The 17,846-nt window shown below is 40.2% G+C and overlaps 1 protein-coding gene across 2 annotated transcripts in view; it reads left to right on the top strand.

Moving 5' to 3' along the window:
• The window catches only part of LOC126198506 (uncharacterized), a 111,323-nt gene extending 102,171 nt beyond the window's left edge, over positions 1-9,152 (top strand). The window contains exons 2-7 of one of the 2 annotated variants that reach the window (XM_049934890.1): positions 865-975; positions 1,524-1,660; positions 5,495-5,565; positions 5,751-5,834; positions 8,433-8,567; positions 8,737-9,152. In XM_049934890.1, the coding sequence (XP_049790847.1) occupies positions 865-975; positions 1,524-1,660; positions 5,495-5,565; positions 5,751-5,834; positions 8,433-8,554 (525 nt within the window). In that variant the 3' untranslated portion in view covers positions 8,555-8,567; positions 8,737-9,152. Of the gene's footprint in view, positions 1-864; positions 976-1,523; positions 1,661-5,494; positions 5,566-5,750; positions 5,835-8,432 lie in introns of both variants that reach the window. The other variant, XM_049934889.1, reaches the window with a different exon arrangement.
• The last annotated feature ends 8,694 nt before the right edge of the window (positions 9,153-17,846 follow it).

Here is a 17,846-nt window from a genome sequence, read left to right as displayed (position 1 = left end):
ATTGTCAGCAAAAACTGATGCAAACATTGAAAAAATCGGTAAACTTGTTCGACAAGATCGCCGTTTAACAATCAGAGCAGTGTCTGAGTTAACAGGAGTTGACAAGGAAACTTGTCGAACAAGTTTACCGATTTTTTCAATGTTTGCATCAGTTTTTGCTGACAATGGTCTGCCAGTGCGAGTGTCATCACTGGTGTCTTCGCGGCCATCTTTAAATCGTTTAAACCACTCAAACACTTGTGTTCGCGATAAACAATCATCGCCGTACACTTGTTGTAACATTACAAACGTTTCACTTGCAGATTTTCCTAGTTTGAAACAAAATTTGATGTTAACACGCTGTTCTTTCTGTACACTCAACATTTTCCGACGCACAGACAAAACGTCAACTACTTAAAACAGACGCCACGGGCAGACTGAGTGCAGGAGGCAGATGAAACTCGAGCAGTAGGCGGAGCGAGAGTCACGTGACAGGCCACGCGACTTTCAGCCTTATTGCATTCGTTTTATTGTTTCACCAGTACTAGTCCGGTTTTTTTCTAGCCACACCTCGTATTCAAGAAATACGTACATAAGTGATGTCCAAAAGCATTTTTCTTGTTTAACTCGAAAACGCTGGCCTCCAGCGGGTGCGTATCCCAGTACAACATTTATGTTCATTAAATTTTGTAAAAGCGATCTGTTCAGCTTTTTCATAGGACTAATAGCTTGCAAGTATCGAGCGAGAGAATATGAAAACGTAGCACATGGTTTCTGAAGGCCTTGTGGGTTGCGTTATACCCATAGGTAGGGGCATCTCAGTCACCCTGTATATCTTATATTCCACTAATTTCGATAAACAGTGAGCGTTGTCTTTGCCGACAGATGTTTCCGCTGCTACTCCTGGTGCTGCCCTTGCTGGCGGAGGGTGCTTCCTCTGACAGTGTGGGCTGTGTACTGCAAGATGCCTCCACGGAGTTATTCTACATCACTACCGTAAGTTAGTAGCAGTACAGGAAAGGTATTATACAAGCCCACAATACTTTTATGATTAAACAATATTACAAGCAATTTTTCAATGTATTTATGACAGAAGGAAATAAGATTCATAGTTTATGTAAGACAGTAAAAAATAATTGGAAGAAATTGTCACACAAAACGCATTCTTTGCAATCTTTTCCGTAACAGGAGTCAGTAAAACCTGAAGTCAGGAACTGCCTGAGTTGACAGCAATATCTAAAGGAAAATAACATTTTTAATACACGTGACACATTAGACTGCCCCAGTGTAACGTATACATCAATTTTCTACGTTGTATTGGCTATATATCTAATTCAATTGTACGTGTGTTGTTAAATCCTTTCCTGCGTTCGTCCGTTGAGTTCGTATTCGGTTCTCGTGAACCTGTTAGAGAATTTAGTCTTTAACATAAAACCTATACAGTTTCACTTGATCAGTGTATTAACGCTCTAACTTATAAGCTGGAATAGTTCATATCACATGCTGTGATTATTGTACTTACAAGCTGTGCCTTGGATCCACAGGAGGAGAAGCCCTGGTACCAGCAATACCAGTACAAGGTACCCGGCCTGTTTGACCTGGGCTGTGTTACTTACGTCCAGTCGCCTGGGGAGACCATGATCGAGATGAACCTTACCGGGAACTTCAGCAGGGTGCCTTTGTAAGTCACTGGAATAACCTGCTTTATGTGAGGCTCGGCATGTTATAACAACGGCTAGATACTGGTGGACAGCGATAAATACGTGATAATTTATTTATCTTCTTAAGAAGGCTACATTCCTCACTGAGTTTGCATTTGCATTCCCCTGACAGCAACGGAAAAAAAATTCTGTACCAATGTAAATAAAGTAAGTAAGAGAAGAGATCAGAATGAGATTTTCACTCTGCAGCGGAGTGTGCACTGATATGAAACTTCCTGGCAGTCGTGCTTCGGTAGCTCAGATCGTAGAGCACTTGCCCGCGAAAGGCAAAGGTCCCGAGTTCGAGTCTCGGTCGGGCACACAGTTTTAATCTGCCATGAAGTTTCAAGAGAAGAGATATTCAACCACATGTTGATAGTGATCTCCTAGTGCTTCATCGCAATAAAATCTGTTCCAATACAAAAAGGATTTTGTAGACACTTCCGAAATACACATATACCCAGAAGGATTGGCCAAATATTATTGTTTCTTGATAAATGCGATAATATCAAAGCAGTCCATACAGTTTCTAGAATCTTTGGCTTAGTACACTTTTGTGTGTTGTTGTTGTTGTTGTTGTTGTTGTTGTGGTCTTCAGTCCTGAGACTGGTTTGATGCAGCTCTCCATGCTACCCTATCCTGTGTAGGTTTCTTCATCTCCCAGTACCTACTGCAACCTACATCCTCATGATTCTGCTTAATGTATTCATCTCTTGGTCTCCCTCTACGATTTTTACCCTCCACGCTGCCCTCCAAAGCTAAATTTGTGATCCCATGATGCCTCAGAACATATCCTACCAACCGGTCCCTTCCCTCGTCAAGTTGTGCCACAAACTCATCTTCTCCCCAATTCTATTCAATACCTCCTCATTAGTTATGTGACCTACCCATCTAATCTTCAGCATTCTTCTGTAGCACCACATTTCGAAAGCTTCTATTCTCTTCCTGTCCTACCTATTTATTGTCCATGTTTCCATACATGCCTACACTCCATACAAATACTTTCAGAAACGACTTCCTGACAATTAAATCTATACTCGATGTTAACAAATTTCTCTTCTTCAGAAACGCTTTCCTTGCCATTGCCAGTCTACATTTTATATCTTCTCTACTTCGACCATCATCAGTTATTTGGCTCCCCAAATAGCAAAACTCCTTTACTAATTTAAGCGTCTCATTTCCTAATCTAATTCCCTCAACATCGCCCGACTTAATTCGACTACATCCTCGTTTTGCTTTTGTTGTTCATCTTATATCCTCCTTTCAAGACACTGTCCATTCCATTCAACTGCTCTTCCAAGTCCTTTGCTGTCTCTGACAGAATTACAATGTCATCGGTGAACCTCAAAGTTTTTATTTCTTCTCCATGGATTTTAATACCTACTCCGAATTTTTCTTTTGTTTCCTTTACTGCTTGCTCAATAGACAGATTGAATAACGTTGGGGAGAGGCTACAACCCTGTCTCACTCCCTTCCCAACCGCTGTTTCCCTTTCATGCCCCTCGACTCTTATAACCGCCATCTGGTTTCTGTAGAAATTGTAAATAGCCTTTCGCTCCCTGTATTTTACCCCTGTCACCTTTGGAATTTGGAAGAGAGTATTCCAGTCAACATTGTCAAAAGCTTTCTCTAAGTCTACAAATGCTAGAAACGTAGGTTTGCCTTTCCTTAATCTTTCTTCTAAGATAAGTTGTAGAGTCAGTATTGCCTCACTTGTTCCAATATTTCTACGGAATCCAAACTGATCTTCCCCGATGTCGGCTTCTACCAGTTTTTCCATTCGTCTGTAAAGAATTCGTGTTAGTATTTTGGAGCTGTGACTTATTAAACTGATAGTTCGGTGATTTTCACATCTGTCAGCACCTGCTTTCTTTGGGATTGGAATTATTATATTCTTCTTGATGTCTGAGGGTACTTCACCTGTCTCATACATCTTCCTCACCAGATGGTAGAGTTTTGTCAGGACTGGCTCTCCCAAGGCCGTCAGTAGTTCTAATGGAATGTTGTCTACTCCGGGGGCCTTGTTTCGGCTTAGGTCTTTCAGTGCTTTGTCAAACACTTCGCGCAGTATCGTATATCCCATTTCACCTTCATTTACATTCTCTTCCATTTCTATAATATTGTCCTCAAGTACATCGCCCTTGTATATACCCTCTATATACTCCTTCCATCTTTCTGTTTTCCCTTCTTTAGTTAGAACTGGGTTTCCATATGAGCTCTTGATATTCATACAAGTGGTTCTCTTTTCTCCAAAGGTCTTTTTAATTTTCCTGTAGGCTGTATCTATCTTACCCCTGATGAGATAAGCCTCTACATCCTTACATTTGTCCTCTAGCCATCCCTGCTTAGCCATTTTGCACTCCCTGTCGATCTCAGTTTTGAGACGTTTGTATTCCCTTTTGCGTGCTTCATGTATTGCCTGCTTGTGTATTAACAGTTTTAATTTGCCATTAAGTCCCGGTCTGTGTGTTTAATTTTCTTGCTCACTCAATGAATAGAATTTATATAAAAAGAATATGCTGCTAACTGCAAGCTAAACATCAAATAATAAAAATGTTAATCCGTTCACAAGTACATTGCGTATAGATATTTAACAAGCTTTTTGTTTGTCAGCTCTTGACATTATGTTCCTATGGGACAGCTGGTAATATAAGTAGTTCTTTTCAGAGACTGGTGGTCACTTATAGCTTACGAAGTATAATTTGCTATAAGGGCTACTGCATCCGTTGATTGCTAAACGCTTCTAAAAATATTTCGAACTGTGTGCAGTCTTGAGAGACACAGTTCTCTTTACCGGAATTTTCAATGTTTGCAACACTTCTAAAGCAGCTGTCTGTATCTTCAACCGAACAATTGAATGATGGCTGTAATAACGAGGACAACTGTAAATTTTTCTGATACAGTATCCTCATTCTTGTGTTGTTTTTTGTTTTGTTGATGTAAGTTCTTCACTTTGTAATACTTTACTTTCATTATTACTTTAGATTTTCTTAATAAGCATCAAACTGCGAACGACTTGACTGCATCTTACAACGATTGAAAGTACTTCGATCCGGTGATTGTACAGATAAATTCACGCTGAGACGCATTCTGAACGTGAATCACAGTTATGCAGGAGCCATGATGTTACACAGCAAATATATCACCAAAATAGGGCCTATTTTTCTATATTTTTGAAACTTACAGGTTTTACAGCCGATAAACATGGTGTCTCAGTAAACTGAAACACGCCATTAACTTCACCATTCAGAGAGACAGCAGGCGAAAACTCAATGTATGTTACAATTACAGAATGAATCTAAAAGTCAGCGGTGGAGTGATCACAGTTCTGAAATTCGAAGGATAGCAACCCTGCATGCTGGACAGCGTTATCCGTTCGTCCAGGTAAATGACACAAGTACTGTATGGCTTGTTACGAGTGATTCTGTGAACTTGCAGTAGGACAGATATTGGCATAACCTGCTGTCGTGCTCTGACGATTAGAGAATTATTTGCGGAGAGCAAATTCGGGTTTCTGTTTCGGTGCAGTGTGCCATTTTAAGCTGCCACACCTTGAAAACTACATATGGGATGATGTAATTCTTGATTCGGTTCCTAAATTCATAAACTATTATAAAGAATCACGTAAAATAAAATAAAACACCAATTGTTTGCAGCACTGGCTGGAAGGACTTCGGAAAACGTTGGAGCCAATTTCAACGAGAAGGCTGCGCCCTAGCAATAATTTCAGAATTTACCACAGAGAATATCAGTATATTGCACATGAGTGAGATATATACATTTAAACTTACTAGTATTGTTCTCTTTTTTTTCAGCTTTCCCCTTAACTGCGTTGCGTCAGCCACAGGAAATGGAAACAGGATAGACAAGGTCTACGAAGGCGTATGTAAGGGCAAATTCATACTTTCATAAATGTAAGCTAGTTTTCTAGAACTGCAGAGCCTTTTTTCGTGGTTGGCAGAACAGGACACACGTGTTACTCTTAGAACTTAACAAACTCATTTGTTTTTGAGTTACCTTATTCTTGTGGAGGAGCTAGACATAGACATTTATATCTACTTCTCTTTCCAGGGAAATCTCTACTGAGCGGACCGTATAACATAGTGTACTCACATGAGGATTTCATCATGGACCGCTACTGCTTTCTGGGATACGGTTAGTCGCTCTCATCTTCTTCCATTAATCATTTCTACTGTGTTGTGTGTGTCGTGAACGAACTATTACGGTAGTTTTTCATTTTCGATGTGTGTGATGGAAATTCAGTTTGTCGGTTCATTTCATACTTTGCACGTGTATTAAGATGACGGCTACTGGGAGGTATTCAACGTCCGAAGCAATCGCTATCCGTAACGACATTACAAAACACATGTACACAAAAACGGGACATATTAGATCTCAAATCACCGACACTAACACCCCCGTAAGATTGCTCGAGGGATTCTACGTGCGTCTCACCAGCTATTGTTTTAACTTCTATGTTTCATTAGAGGTCTCTTTTCTTTAAAACACATTTTCGCAGTTCCTTTTACCTTAAAAGACAGTTTTCGCAGTTCCATTAAGACGCACACAATCATAACAAAAAGTTGTTGAATTTTTGTATGGCCTAATCAGCCAAACTTCTATCCTTTTCGTTGCCTACTGAATCTCTTCCCCTTCAAACGTAGTGTAGTAGTAACACTATTTCCAGAATGATCATATTCATGTTTATTCTGAACGCTGGAACCATTTTCAAAACTTCATATTTATTCAACTACAAATACTAAATGAAAAGAGCAAGTTTCAAATTTTTTTTTCGTAATGTTCGATATCAATTTAAAACTTTCATCCTCTAACATACGCGGTCGGCCTATGCTTCTTCCTTTGCACACACTCCCAGTCTCTTTTATTATTTATTATTTTGAGCTTTTCCTCATTACAGAGGCTTATCTGCAACATAATAATTTACTTGGAAATTACAGTGCAAAAAATCAACGTTCTTAAACTATATTCTCAAAATATTCCTCCAGGTGTTTCGATCTTGTGTGTCTTCTTCCTCTGCGCCCATTCTCCTCATTGTGTGCTGTACATTTTGGAGCCAGGTGGTCATAGGTCGTCCTCTTCTTCTTCTCCCCTCCGGTTCCCACTCCAGTATCAATTTTGGTATTCTGGTTTTCTCCATTCGTCGTACATGCCCGTACCACTGTAATTTCTTCCTATCCGTTACGTCCTATATTCTTTCTTTTATTTCCATTCTCCTTATTACTTCGGTGTTCCTTATCTTTTCTTTCCTGGAGATTCTTGCCGATCTTCTCCAAAAGTCCATCTCTAGAGCTTGTAATTTTTTAATGTGCTTCATGTTAATTGTCCAGGTCTCCGTTCCATACAGAACCACACTCTCTAATACGGATTTGTATATTAATTTTTTAGTTCTGCTCATTACATTCCTGCTACATAAGACTGAGTAAAGCATCCCAATGACCCTCCGTCCGCTACTAATTCTTTTATTGATTTCTGACTCTGATTTTCCCTCGATTTATAAAATGGATCCCAAAGAAGATAAAGTGTTTATCTTTTTGATTTTCTTTCCTTCAATGTACAGCTCATCTGAATCATTAGTCAAGTATTCTGTTTTCTGGTAATTAATCTTCAAACCCCAAGTTTTGTATGCTACTGCTAGTTGATTGTACATATAGTTAGCATCCTCCCCATCTTGTGCTACGACTACTTGATCATCAGCAAATAATAAATGATGTAGATAAACTCCATCTCCTATTTCTAATCCCATACTATTACATTTACGAGACCATGTTCTAAGGCTAATATCTATATACATTTTAAATAATGATGGTGACATGGGACAGCCCTGTAAAAGGCCTTTGCTTGTTCTAAATCTCTGTGAAAGTTTATTACCAACTTTCACTTGGCAAATGTTATCTTTATACATCTGTTGTATTATTTTAATCAAGGAAGGGTTTATGTTTGCCGTATGTAGTGCTCTCCAAAGTAAATTTCATCCTCTAACATACGCGGTCGGCCTATGCTTCTTCCTTTGCACACACTCCCAGTCTCTTTAAATTGCTTAAGCCAACGGCTAATGCTTTTGTGAGTTGGAGGTCGAACACCGAATCTGGTGCGAAATGCTCGCTGCACTGCTGTTTGCGACTCACTTTTCGCCAACTCAAGAACGCAGAAAACCTTGTGCACCATAGTCGCCATCCGACTCGCAACTGACAGTGAAACGGAACGACGGTCCTATGCCGTGCGAACTCTACCGGCCGCTTTTGAAACCATCACAGCCCGCCCGTCGCCGCCCACCACAAACTTTGAAACTTCCTCTCTTCATTAGCATAAAGCTTGTACCTGAATTTGTACCTGAATACAAACGAATTTTTGAAAGTGGTTCCATCATTCAGAATAACCCTGTACAACGATAGCAAACACCTCTTGCCACATGATGTTAACACTTTCACATGACTTTCGGCATCGATCTGCAGACCAGTTTCACTGACAGAGAGGAGCGTTGCAAAAACGATGGACACTCATCTGGTTGCAAGCTGGGTCAAACCGACATCCAGCCATTCATGTTTTGGACATTTACATCTCCCTAAATCTCTTTAAACAAATGCCGGAATAATTCATTTGAAACAGACTTTGCCGGTTTTTCCAGTTCTTCTCCAGTCCGAACTTATGACAGGTTCGTAATACATTACACATTTAATCCTGTCCGGCAATTAACCGGTTGAGAACTGCATAAAGCGAATGTTTCTGTTACAGAAGTGGCTCAAATCTTCACAACTGTCAAGGAACCCAGCGACAAGTTGATGGAGATGATATGGGAAATTGTCAGTAATCACAGTGAAGTGGACAGATCTAAGTTTCAAAAAGTGGTCTGTTAATGCTGTACTCATGGTAAAAACTATTAACGTAGTACATTTTGATATCGTTTTTATTTCTCACCCTAAAGTTAAATTTCATTTTCCATAGAAACAGCTAATTAATGTTGTTAAATAGGAAGTATATTTATTTACCATTGAAAGGATATGTTATTAAACACAATTTCTCACTTAACATATTTCAGACTCGTATGTAGTTTGAGAAAAAGATTAAAACAAGTGGCATCCAGGACACGGTCTGGGAAATTTATTTCTACGCACAGATAAAGAGAATGTACGCCAAAACGAACAACTTAAGATACGGTGGTATCTGCTGTAAATGCGTAATTTTTTTAGTATGTTATGGTTTCTATGTTACTAGCCTTAGTCAGTTTTATCTATGGTTCAATCTAAGAAGTTAAGGTATGACAAACCTGTTGACACAAAGAAAGGTTGTGTACCCGCTTTGGGGAACCTTTCGAAACTGTCTTCCATGTTCTAGAAGCCCTTGCGCAAGTGTAACAGCTCTTTGAGAACAAACGCACTTCCTGCTTCAGTGAACCAATTTCGAACAATGGCAGTTGTAACAAAGTTTCAGGAATTAAATATATGGAAAAGTGTACTTCATAGCGTTGTCACTTCTCTTTCCCCTACCATGCCGAGACTAAGGTACATATTGAGGAAACGAGGATTTAACGGTTCCTACTTCCTGATGGGAAGTACTTTCTATCCTTGTACTTTATCTTTTATCGTTGGTCTACGACATAAAGCTGACTTTTGCAACGTGTTAACTTCTGCATCTCAACAACTGAGCTATACATACTGATTTAACAAGATCACCCAAAACTTTTTAACTGCTGAAGTTTGCATTAACTGCACTCTGCACACATCTGTGGCTCCATCATGTCTCAGTACAGCAGAGGGATCTCACCTGTGGCCGGAGCTTATCCTCATTGCAGTTACACAGCACTTTACTTCGCGCCAACGACGGCATAAACATTTTGATACATCCAACAGGACAAAATATAATACAGAATCGTTATCAAAATTGTTATTCTCAGGCTGCGACATTGATCAGACACCGTAGAAAAAATACGTGTGCGCTTGTCAGAGGAACGATGGCCTTCGATGCACTGCAGATGGCGACCAGACACTCGAGAGCGCGGTTGGGTTCTTCGGAGGCGTTACGCATTCTTCCAGTGATTAGCCGTTACATGACACTAAATACACAGTTTCTGTAGGTTATTTGCGAACATATATTTCAACAGAAAATAAAACTTGTTACTTCTCGTCTACGGTTGCAAACAATTGGTGTCACGACTGGGATTGTGAGCCTATATACCGCTTACTGATTAACATATTCTATCTAAATGACTCCCTTCCGTCACCCAAAACTACAATGACAACTGAACTTACTAATTATGGTTGTGATCAAACGATTTTTTTCAGTGTGTTCTGCAAAACATACTTCAAAATTTTACAGTGCTATATGAGGCAGCATGTAATACAGTGCACGTGAGCTTGATTTTGGTTAAGAATGTTGCGTGTAACGTCATTCGTATTTGATGAGGATGTTAATTAAGTATTCCGTCAGGAGTATCAATAACTGTGCGGCGGGAATCTCGTTGTCTCTCGGTACTAAACAAGTGCTTAACGAACAGCCATGTTTTCCGAAGAAATGATTCAGTTTACCAACATAATTATTCTCTATTGGGAAAGACAATTAGTAGTTTCCGTCTTTAGTGAATGTGTATGACAAACTTTAGCTGCCCGTTAGTTCTGTGCATATGGTAGAAAACGTTAAGATGTGTCATAGAACTTTATCGCTACCCAGGCAGCCGTTAAATAGGTAAGTAGCAAAAGTGTCATAAAGGTAGTACTAAGTTTTTAAAGGTCTTGCAGGCAGCTTCAAACGTAAACTCCGGAGACAGTGCCCAGAACATCCCCAGCCAAAACTAGTAAACGCAATGTACACAAAACTAATTAATAGAGTCCATATATTCTATAAAAAATCAGTTTCATTATGAATAAGCAACTGCTATGTTTTGGATAATTAGTCTGACATTTTATAGAATAGAGTTAGAAAGTATTTCTATATAATGGAAGTGAATAATTACTAGATAATGTCCAAAGAAAACTGGAAGTGGCCTCAATCATATGTGATTACTAGATTAGTGACAATCTTGTGGAACCTATCAGAGAAAGGCTATTGTAGATGTACTGTAGGTCTTACTTAATTCATCATATGGCCTACATCCTTCACCATACATCCGCCAAAGGAAAAGTAAGAACGAGATAAAAAAAGACTTGTCAGGGGGAAGACGACCTATAGATAGTAATTTCATCCTTCTATCCGAAACTCTCCTAGTAGAAGTAGAAGAGGAAAAATAAGCCTTTTACCAAACTCTGTTTAGCTGGATGTATGTGTGGATCTAAACGGAAGTAGAGAGCCAGCGTGGGGTGGGAAGTGGGTGTTCCGTGGCAGAGGCCTCACGTTTGTCATACAACGCTTTACAGTGCATTTGTGGCTGCACAGTGTTGGTTGCCATTATGTGCTACGGCACCTGCAGACCCGATATAAGACTTTCGAATTCACTCATTGTTAGCCGTTCTGAGATTCAGTCTGGCAGTGCTGCTCAGATTCTTGCAATGATACGATATTTCCATAGAGGTCTTGATACGGTTACATTATTATCTCTCTTACATGAAATCTCCTCTTCTAGAGCTATCACATCATTTTATCATGTAGACGTGAAGTGATTGGTTTTCGTCTAAGACACGTTTCATGCGTTGCTACAAGAAGCCGCAAATCGGAGGCCATAAATTACACTATCCCCTTTTCGGTGACAACTACTAAACGATCTCTTTGCACAGGAGACACGAACGTTGTGTTATTAAATTTCAGCGTCTTTTACGTCATTATTTTGGAGTGTTGTGTGGTGCACTGCATGCTGTGTAAACATGTGTAGCTTGAAACTCTATAGAGAGTATAAGTACTCATAAGCGTAGTGATTAAAAAATTTCGACGTCGTCTTCCCAACAACAGACAAATCATATAGACAGTAATGCACTGCACTAATGAATAACAACTGTATACTATATTCTTCATAGTGTCATTTCAGAAGACAGAATGATTTGTGCATAACATTGTGGCACAAGGCATCATAAAAAAATGTTTGCGCATTAAATTTTAATTTTGATCACTATCTTATAAATCAAGTCAGTATCTTAAATGAGCATATGGCTGTTGCACCCTCAAAGAAAACGACTCTAGTAAGTCACTGCTTCGTTCTTGTGTACATCACTTCTTTATTTTCATGACTATTTTATATCCACGAATTAATTACATTTTTCGTCTCCGTGCATCTAGTCCTCAGTAATTTATCTAGCAGCTTTAATATTCGTTTACTTCTAAAAGTTTTCGGGTGCTATTTCGGCACCTAGTTCCGTGTTAACTACTTCTGGAAGACATAACTCATGTCGCACACTCTTGCCCATTCTTCTGGTGTTAGCGTCCCACAGACCTTCCTTCCTCTCATGTTCCTTCTGACGACTCAAGTTACGAGATATTTCCATTCAACAGAGTTCTTAATGCTTCGCATTTCTTCTCTGCTTTTATACCACATACGTATCACTTCCACAGTAACCTACGCTCTAAGAAATTTTTTCTCAATTCTATATCATTATTTAATTCCTGTCAAGTTCTCTTTCGGATTGATTTACGTGAGTCACTCCACCTCTTGCTCCGTGATTACCTTGCTCATACTGAGTACTGTTTCCTCTTGAAGTAACCATTTTTGATTTCCCTTCAATATCTTGTTTCGTTGCTTTCCACCACAGGCTACTGCATGGATCTGTAAACTTGTTCCGTGCTATTCTACGAGGCTTTAAGGTCCACAACTGACTTATTTCAACTACATCATTATGGTCGGTTTCGTTGTGTAATGTGTAATGATTAATACATTTCCAGATAGTTAACGTATTCTTGCACAATCGGCTCGTTAAATGGGGAAATAAATATCATCTTTGAGCTGCTATTTTAGTATACTTTAGAGCCACATTTTAATTGTTAGATAGAAGATTAGAAGGAACACTACAAAAGCTGGATACTTAGAACAGGAGACTCCACTGTTGCAGGTCACATACTTAAAAAAGCCCGTGGGTACAAGGCGCAACAAGAAGTATTACAACATCTCCATAAAAGAAGACAGATGAACTATCTTGCAGTAATAGAAATTAATGCACATATGTGCATACGCCCAAGGTTAGTACTATACGACCAAACACAGTTCCCTAACTCGCCACTGCAAACTGCACACGCTACTCACAACCCCATCCACGACGTGTTGTAAATTACCCCTCACACTCACATATCCCATTTTTTTCCGTATTTCAGTTACTATAATTTCTCTTATCATGTTAAAAAATTTTACTTTGTACAATCATATCTGCTTCACTTACTTGCTTAATTTCACTATTGTATCTAATCTGCTTATTATTTAGGACCTCTTACGGACAAGAGCATTTTATTCATCGCCAGACTTGGAAATGTCACCAACATTTATTGTTCAATTTATTTTCTTCTAAGAACGATTATCATAAATTGTTGTATTTTTAATTTGTAAATGTATCAAATTTCTTATTTAAACAATCTTCCTCTCGTTTTATTCCTACGTCTAACACTAATATGTTTCATCTTTGGAAACAAAGACACTCACTAGATGCACAAGTTTAAAATCTTTGAGGCTACGAAAAATTCACTCAACCACATATTTATCTTTGTACCTGATGAAGACGTAACAGCCGAAAACCGGTTTCTGAAAGATATAATAAATGTTGTACGATGTTACATCACTGTCGCTTGAGTTTTCCGTCATAATGTATAAAATATTCTACCAAGAACTGACGGAACATTCTTAATTGCATATTTCGTACAAACCCGAAAACATGGTATGGAGGCTCGTCGGAAACACAAACAAAGCAAAAGGGAAAAAAAGAGAAGACAAGAGAAGAGAATGGTATGTCAGGTAAGTCATTTTTTACGGAGAAATCAATACGTCTACATCTACATCCATACTCCGCAAGCCACCTGACGGTATGTGGTGGAGGCTACTTTGAGTACCTCTATCGGTTCTCCCTTCTATTCCAGTCTCGTATTGTTCGTGGAAAGAAAGATTGTCGGGATGCCTCTGTGTGGGCTCTAATCTCTCTGATTTTATCCTCATGGTCTCTTCGCGAGATATACGTAGGAGGGAGCAATATACTGCTTGACTCCTCGGTGAAGGTATGTTCTCGAAACTTCAACAAAAGCCCGTACCGAGCTACTGAGCGTCTCTCTTGCAGAGTCTTCCGCTGGAGTTTCTCTATCATCTACGTAACGCTTTCGCGATTACTAAATGATCCTGTAACGAAGCGCGCTGCTCTCCGTTGGATCTTCTCTATCTCTTCTATCAACCCTATCTGGTACGGATCCCACACCGGTGATCAGTATTCAAGCAGTGGGCGAACAAGTGTACTGTAACCTACTTCGGCCGGCCGAAGTGGCCGCGCGGTTCTGGCGCTGCAGTCTGGAACCGCGAGACCGCTACGGTCGCAGGTTCGAATCCTGCCTCGGGCATGGATGTGTGTGATGTCCTTAGGTTAGTTAGGTTTAACTAGTTCTAAGTTCTAGGGGACTAATGACCTCAGCAGTTGAGTCCCATAGTGCTCAGAGCCATTTGAACCATTTTGTAACCTACTTCCTTTGTTTTCGGACTCCATTTCCTTAGGATTCTTCCAATTAATCTCAGTCTGGCATCATCTTTACCGACAATTAATTTTATATGGTCATTCCATTTTAAATCACTCCTAATGCCTACTCCCAGATAATTTATGGAATGAACTGCTTCCATTTCCTGACCTGCTGTATTGTAGCTAAATGATAAAGTATCTTTCTTTCTATGTATTCGCAGCACATTATACTTGTCTACATTGAGATTCAATTGCCATTCCCTGCACCATGCGTCAATTCGTTGCAGATCCTCGTGCATTTCAGTACAATTTTCCATTGTTAGAACCTCTCGATATACTACAGCATCATCCGCAAAAAGCCTCAGTGAACTTCCGATGTTATCCACAAGGTCATTTATATATATTGTGAATAGCAACCGTCCTACAACACTGCCCTGCGGCACACCTGAAATCACTCTTATTTCGGAAGACTTCTCTCCATTGAGAATGAAATGCTTCTTTATGTTATCTAGGCACTCTTCAATCCAATCACACAATTGGTCTGATAGTCCATATGCTCTTACTTTTTTCATTAAAATACTGTGGGGAACTATATAGAACGCCTTACGGAAGTCAAGAAACACAGCATCTACCTGGGAACTCGTATCTATGGCCCTCTGAGTCTCGTGGGCCAATAGTGCGAGCTGGGTTTCGCAACACTGCTGTTACATTGGTGGAAATACAAAAAAGAACGAAATAAAGGGTCGAAGCCAAATGCCTCCGTTTCAGACTTTAATGTAGAATTACCGAATAGTAGTAACAGATTTTCAGTTAACACAATCTATGCTCATACTGTATTATAAGAGATTACAGAATACTTGTAAAAGTAAATGCTATCACACTTCTTAAATGGAACAACTTGGAAGTTGTAACACACCATAAATTCACTTGACGCTCACAGTAAGAGGACAGACAAAGGTAAGTGAATTCTATCATTGTTTCTTGACTCGCATACTGAAAGTTGGTATGTACCTGTCGTGTCTGCATTGCTACTGTTTGTAATAATTATAGTGTGTTACAATGTTCCTGTACATATTGCGTCAATACAAAAAGCACAAGCAGATAGTGCCTAGAATGACCGACGCTTATTGTTATTAACTTAATATCATTTTGTGTCAGTCTAAAAGGCTTCACTGGCGATTCACGTTGTAACGTACCTAGAAGAACTGCACTAACAAACTTATGGTCAGCTGTGTATAAGTAATGTACAGCTGTGCTAATGAGCCGTCTATACGTGTCGCATATGTCATGCTGAGATGTCTGCCGCTGCACACAAAGTTCTAAGTAACAGCAACGAACGTAGACCACGAAGCCGTTAACGGGAAGGTCTACGAGAAAGTAAGAATATCCACCGTATTTTGTTACGAGGAGTCTGAAACTCTTCACATAAGATCACGTGTTATACTTTAATTCTCATTGACTTGTAGTGAATAACTTACACTCACTTGAACGAAGCATTACAAACTGAGTACATAATTAAGTACGAGGTGGAGCAGCTGCAAGAATGGAATACACACTCATCAACTTGAAAATTATGACTACCGACCTGTTACCGATATCAGCCCATCCAGGCAATAGCTGTGTCAACTGGCGAGGGGTAACAGCTGGTCATTCACACGCACAGTTCTTGTAGTAGCAGAGAGCGCGCTGTCTGTGTGTACAATGGAGAAGTGTGATCTGCCTGAGTTTGACTGAGAGCAGAATGTGATGGCCCGGAGGCTCGGCACCAGCAGTTCGGAAACTGCTCGATTTGTTTGGTGTTCGATGAGTGCTGTGCTGACTGTCTTCAACAGGCGGCGAAACCAAGGTGAAACCTAGTCCACACATCTTGGGACTGAGCGGCCACACGTCGATACACTCTGTCGAACCATTGTGGACCCGACTGTATGCTGGGCAGACTGATAAAACAGGACAGGTGGCGAACAGTGGCGGAACTAACAGCAGGCTTTAATGTTGGGCGGAGTACGTCTGAACACAAAGTTCAGTGGCACTGCACCCTGGCGAATGGCAGAGCGTTGCGTGGGCTGATGAATCCTGCTACCTTCTTCTCATGCCGATGGGAGGGCGCGAGCCTATCATCTTCCAAGGAACAACTCATTGACACCTCCACAGCACGTCGGAGACAAGCTGGCAGTGGGTCTCTTATTCTCTGGGGAATATTCATGCGGGCGTCCATGGGTCCAGTGGATCCCGTGGAAAACATCATGATGATCAACAGGTATCGTACACAGGTTGCAGACAAAGTAAATCCAACCGCAGTGGCATTCTTCGACAAGGTAACGTGCCATGTCACAAGCCCTGAAGTGTAGTGTTGTGGTTCGAAGAACCCAGTGGCCATTTCTAATCGATACGCTTTCCCCCAACTCGCCAGATCTGAATGCGATCGAAGACATATGGGATGTGGTTGAACGTGGTGTCAGAGCTCATCACCCCCCTCCCCGGAAATTACGGGAACTAGGTGACTTGTGCGTGCAGATGTGGTTCCAGCTCCCTCCCGCGCCTTGCGAAGACCTCAATGCTTCCATGCCACGACGCGTCGCTGCTGTTACCCGTGCCAAAGGTAGGTACACCGGCTATTAGGTATGGGTCATAATGTTCTGGCTAATCAGTGTACAAAGGTAATAATTTGTATTATTACACAGTAAACTTCCGTTTTCATCATGCATTTTTTTTTATTACATAAGAAGGCGCTGAGCACTATGGGACTTAACATCTGTGGTCATCAGTCCCCTAGAACGTAGAACTACTTAAACCTAACTAACCTAAGGACATCACACACATCCATGTCCGAGGCAGGATTCGAACCTGTGACCGTAGCGGTCACGCGGTTCCAGACTGAAGAGCCTAGAACCGCACGGCTACACCGGCCGGCTTATTACATAAGAACCAAACATTGAGAAACTAGTTGTTCTATGGGCGGATTTAGAGAAAAACAAGAAAATATATATTACAGTCATAGAATTGGTGTAGGCTTTAGGCTGTGAGGTTCTTTTTGCAAAACAACGGCTAATGGAAGTTACAGTTTGGAAGGACATCAAGTAGTTGTTACGTTGTAGATGAAGGGATTCATGGAACAACAATTTTACAGTAAGACAAGGCTTTATTAATGGAAACGGGTTCAATGTAGCTAAGTGGTGTTAAATTAAATATGGCAACGGGAGAAATGTGTCATGACAAATGAACGTTTCTACTGAGTTAACATTTACCAAACAAAATTAAAACTTACCATCCTCGAAGACCTATATCTAACTGTCAATAATTTATAACAGAAATGATACAGTAAACAAACAGAAGCAATCTTGTCACTATTTCTGAAGCAAAGCGGGGTAAGGCTAAAAAGTAACAGCTACCTTTGACAGAATATAAATTTTCTTGTTTTGTCTTCACCGTTTCGAGCATTTTGATGACTTCCTTTAGCCTTTATTCACTGGTTCTTATCTTTCCATCATGACATTTCAACTACAGTCAGCACCGTGCGTAGTGGTACTTTATGCCCTGAACTTTGTCTATTCCCACAATGTTTCCATTTGCAGTTCGTACTGTCTCT

The sequence above is a fragment of the Schistocerca nitens genome, chromosome 8, assembly GCF_023898315.1.
Source record: "Schistocerca nitens isolate TAMUIC-IGC-003100 chromosome 8, iqSchNite1.1, whole genome shotgun sequence".
Lineage (NCBI taxonomy): Eukaryota > Metazoa > Arthropoda > Insecta > Orthoptera > Acrididae > Schistocerca > Schistocerca nitens.
This window is presented reverse-complemented; position numbering and strand designations above follow the sequence as displayed.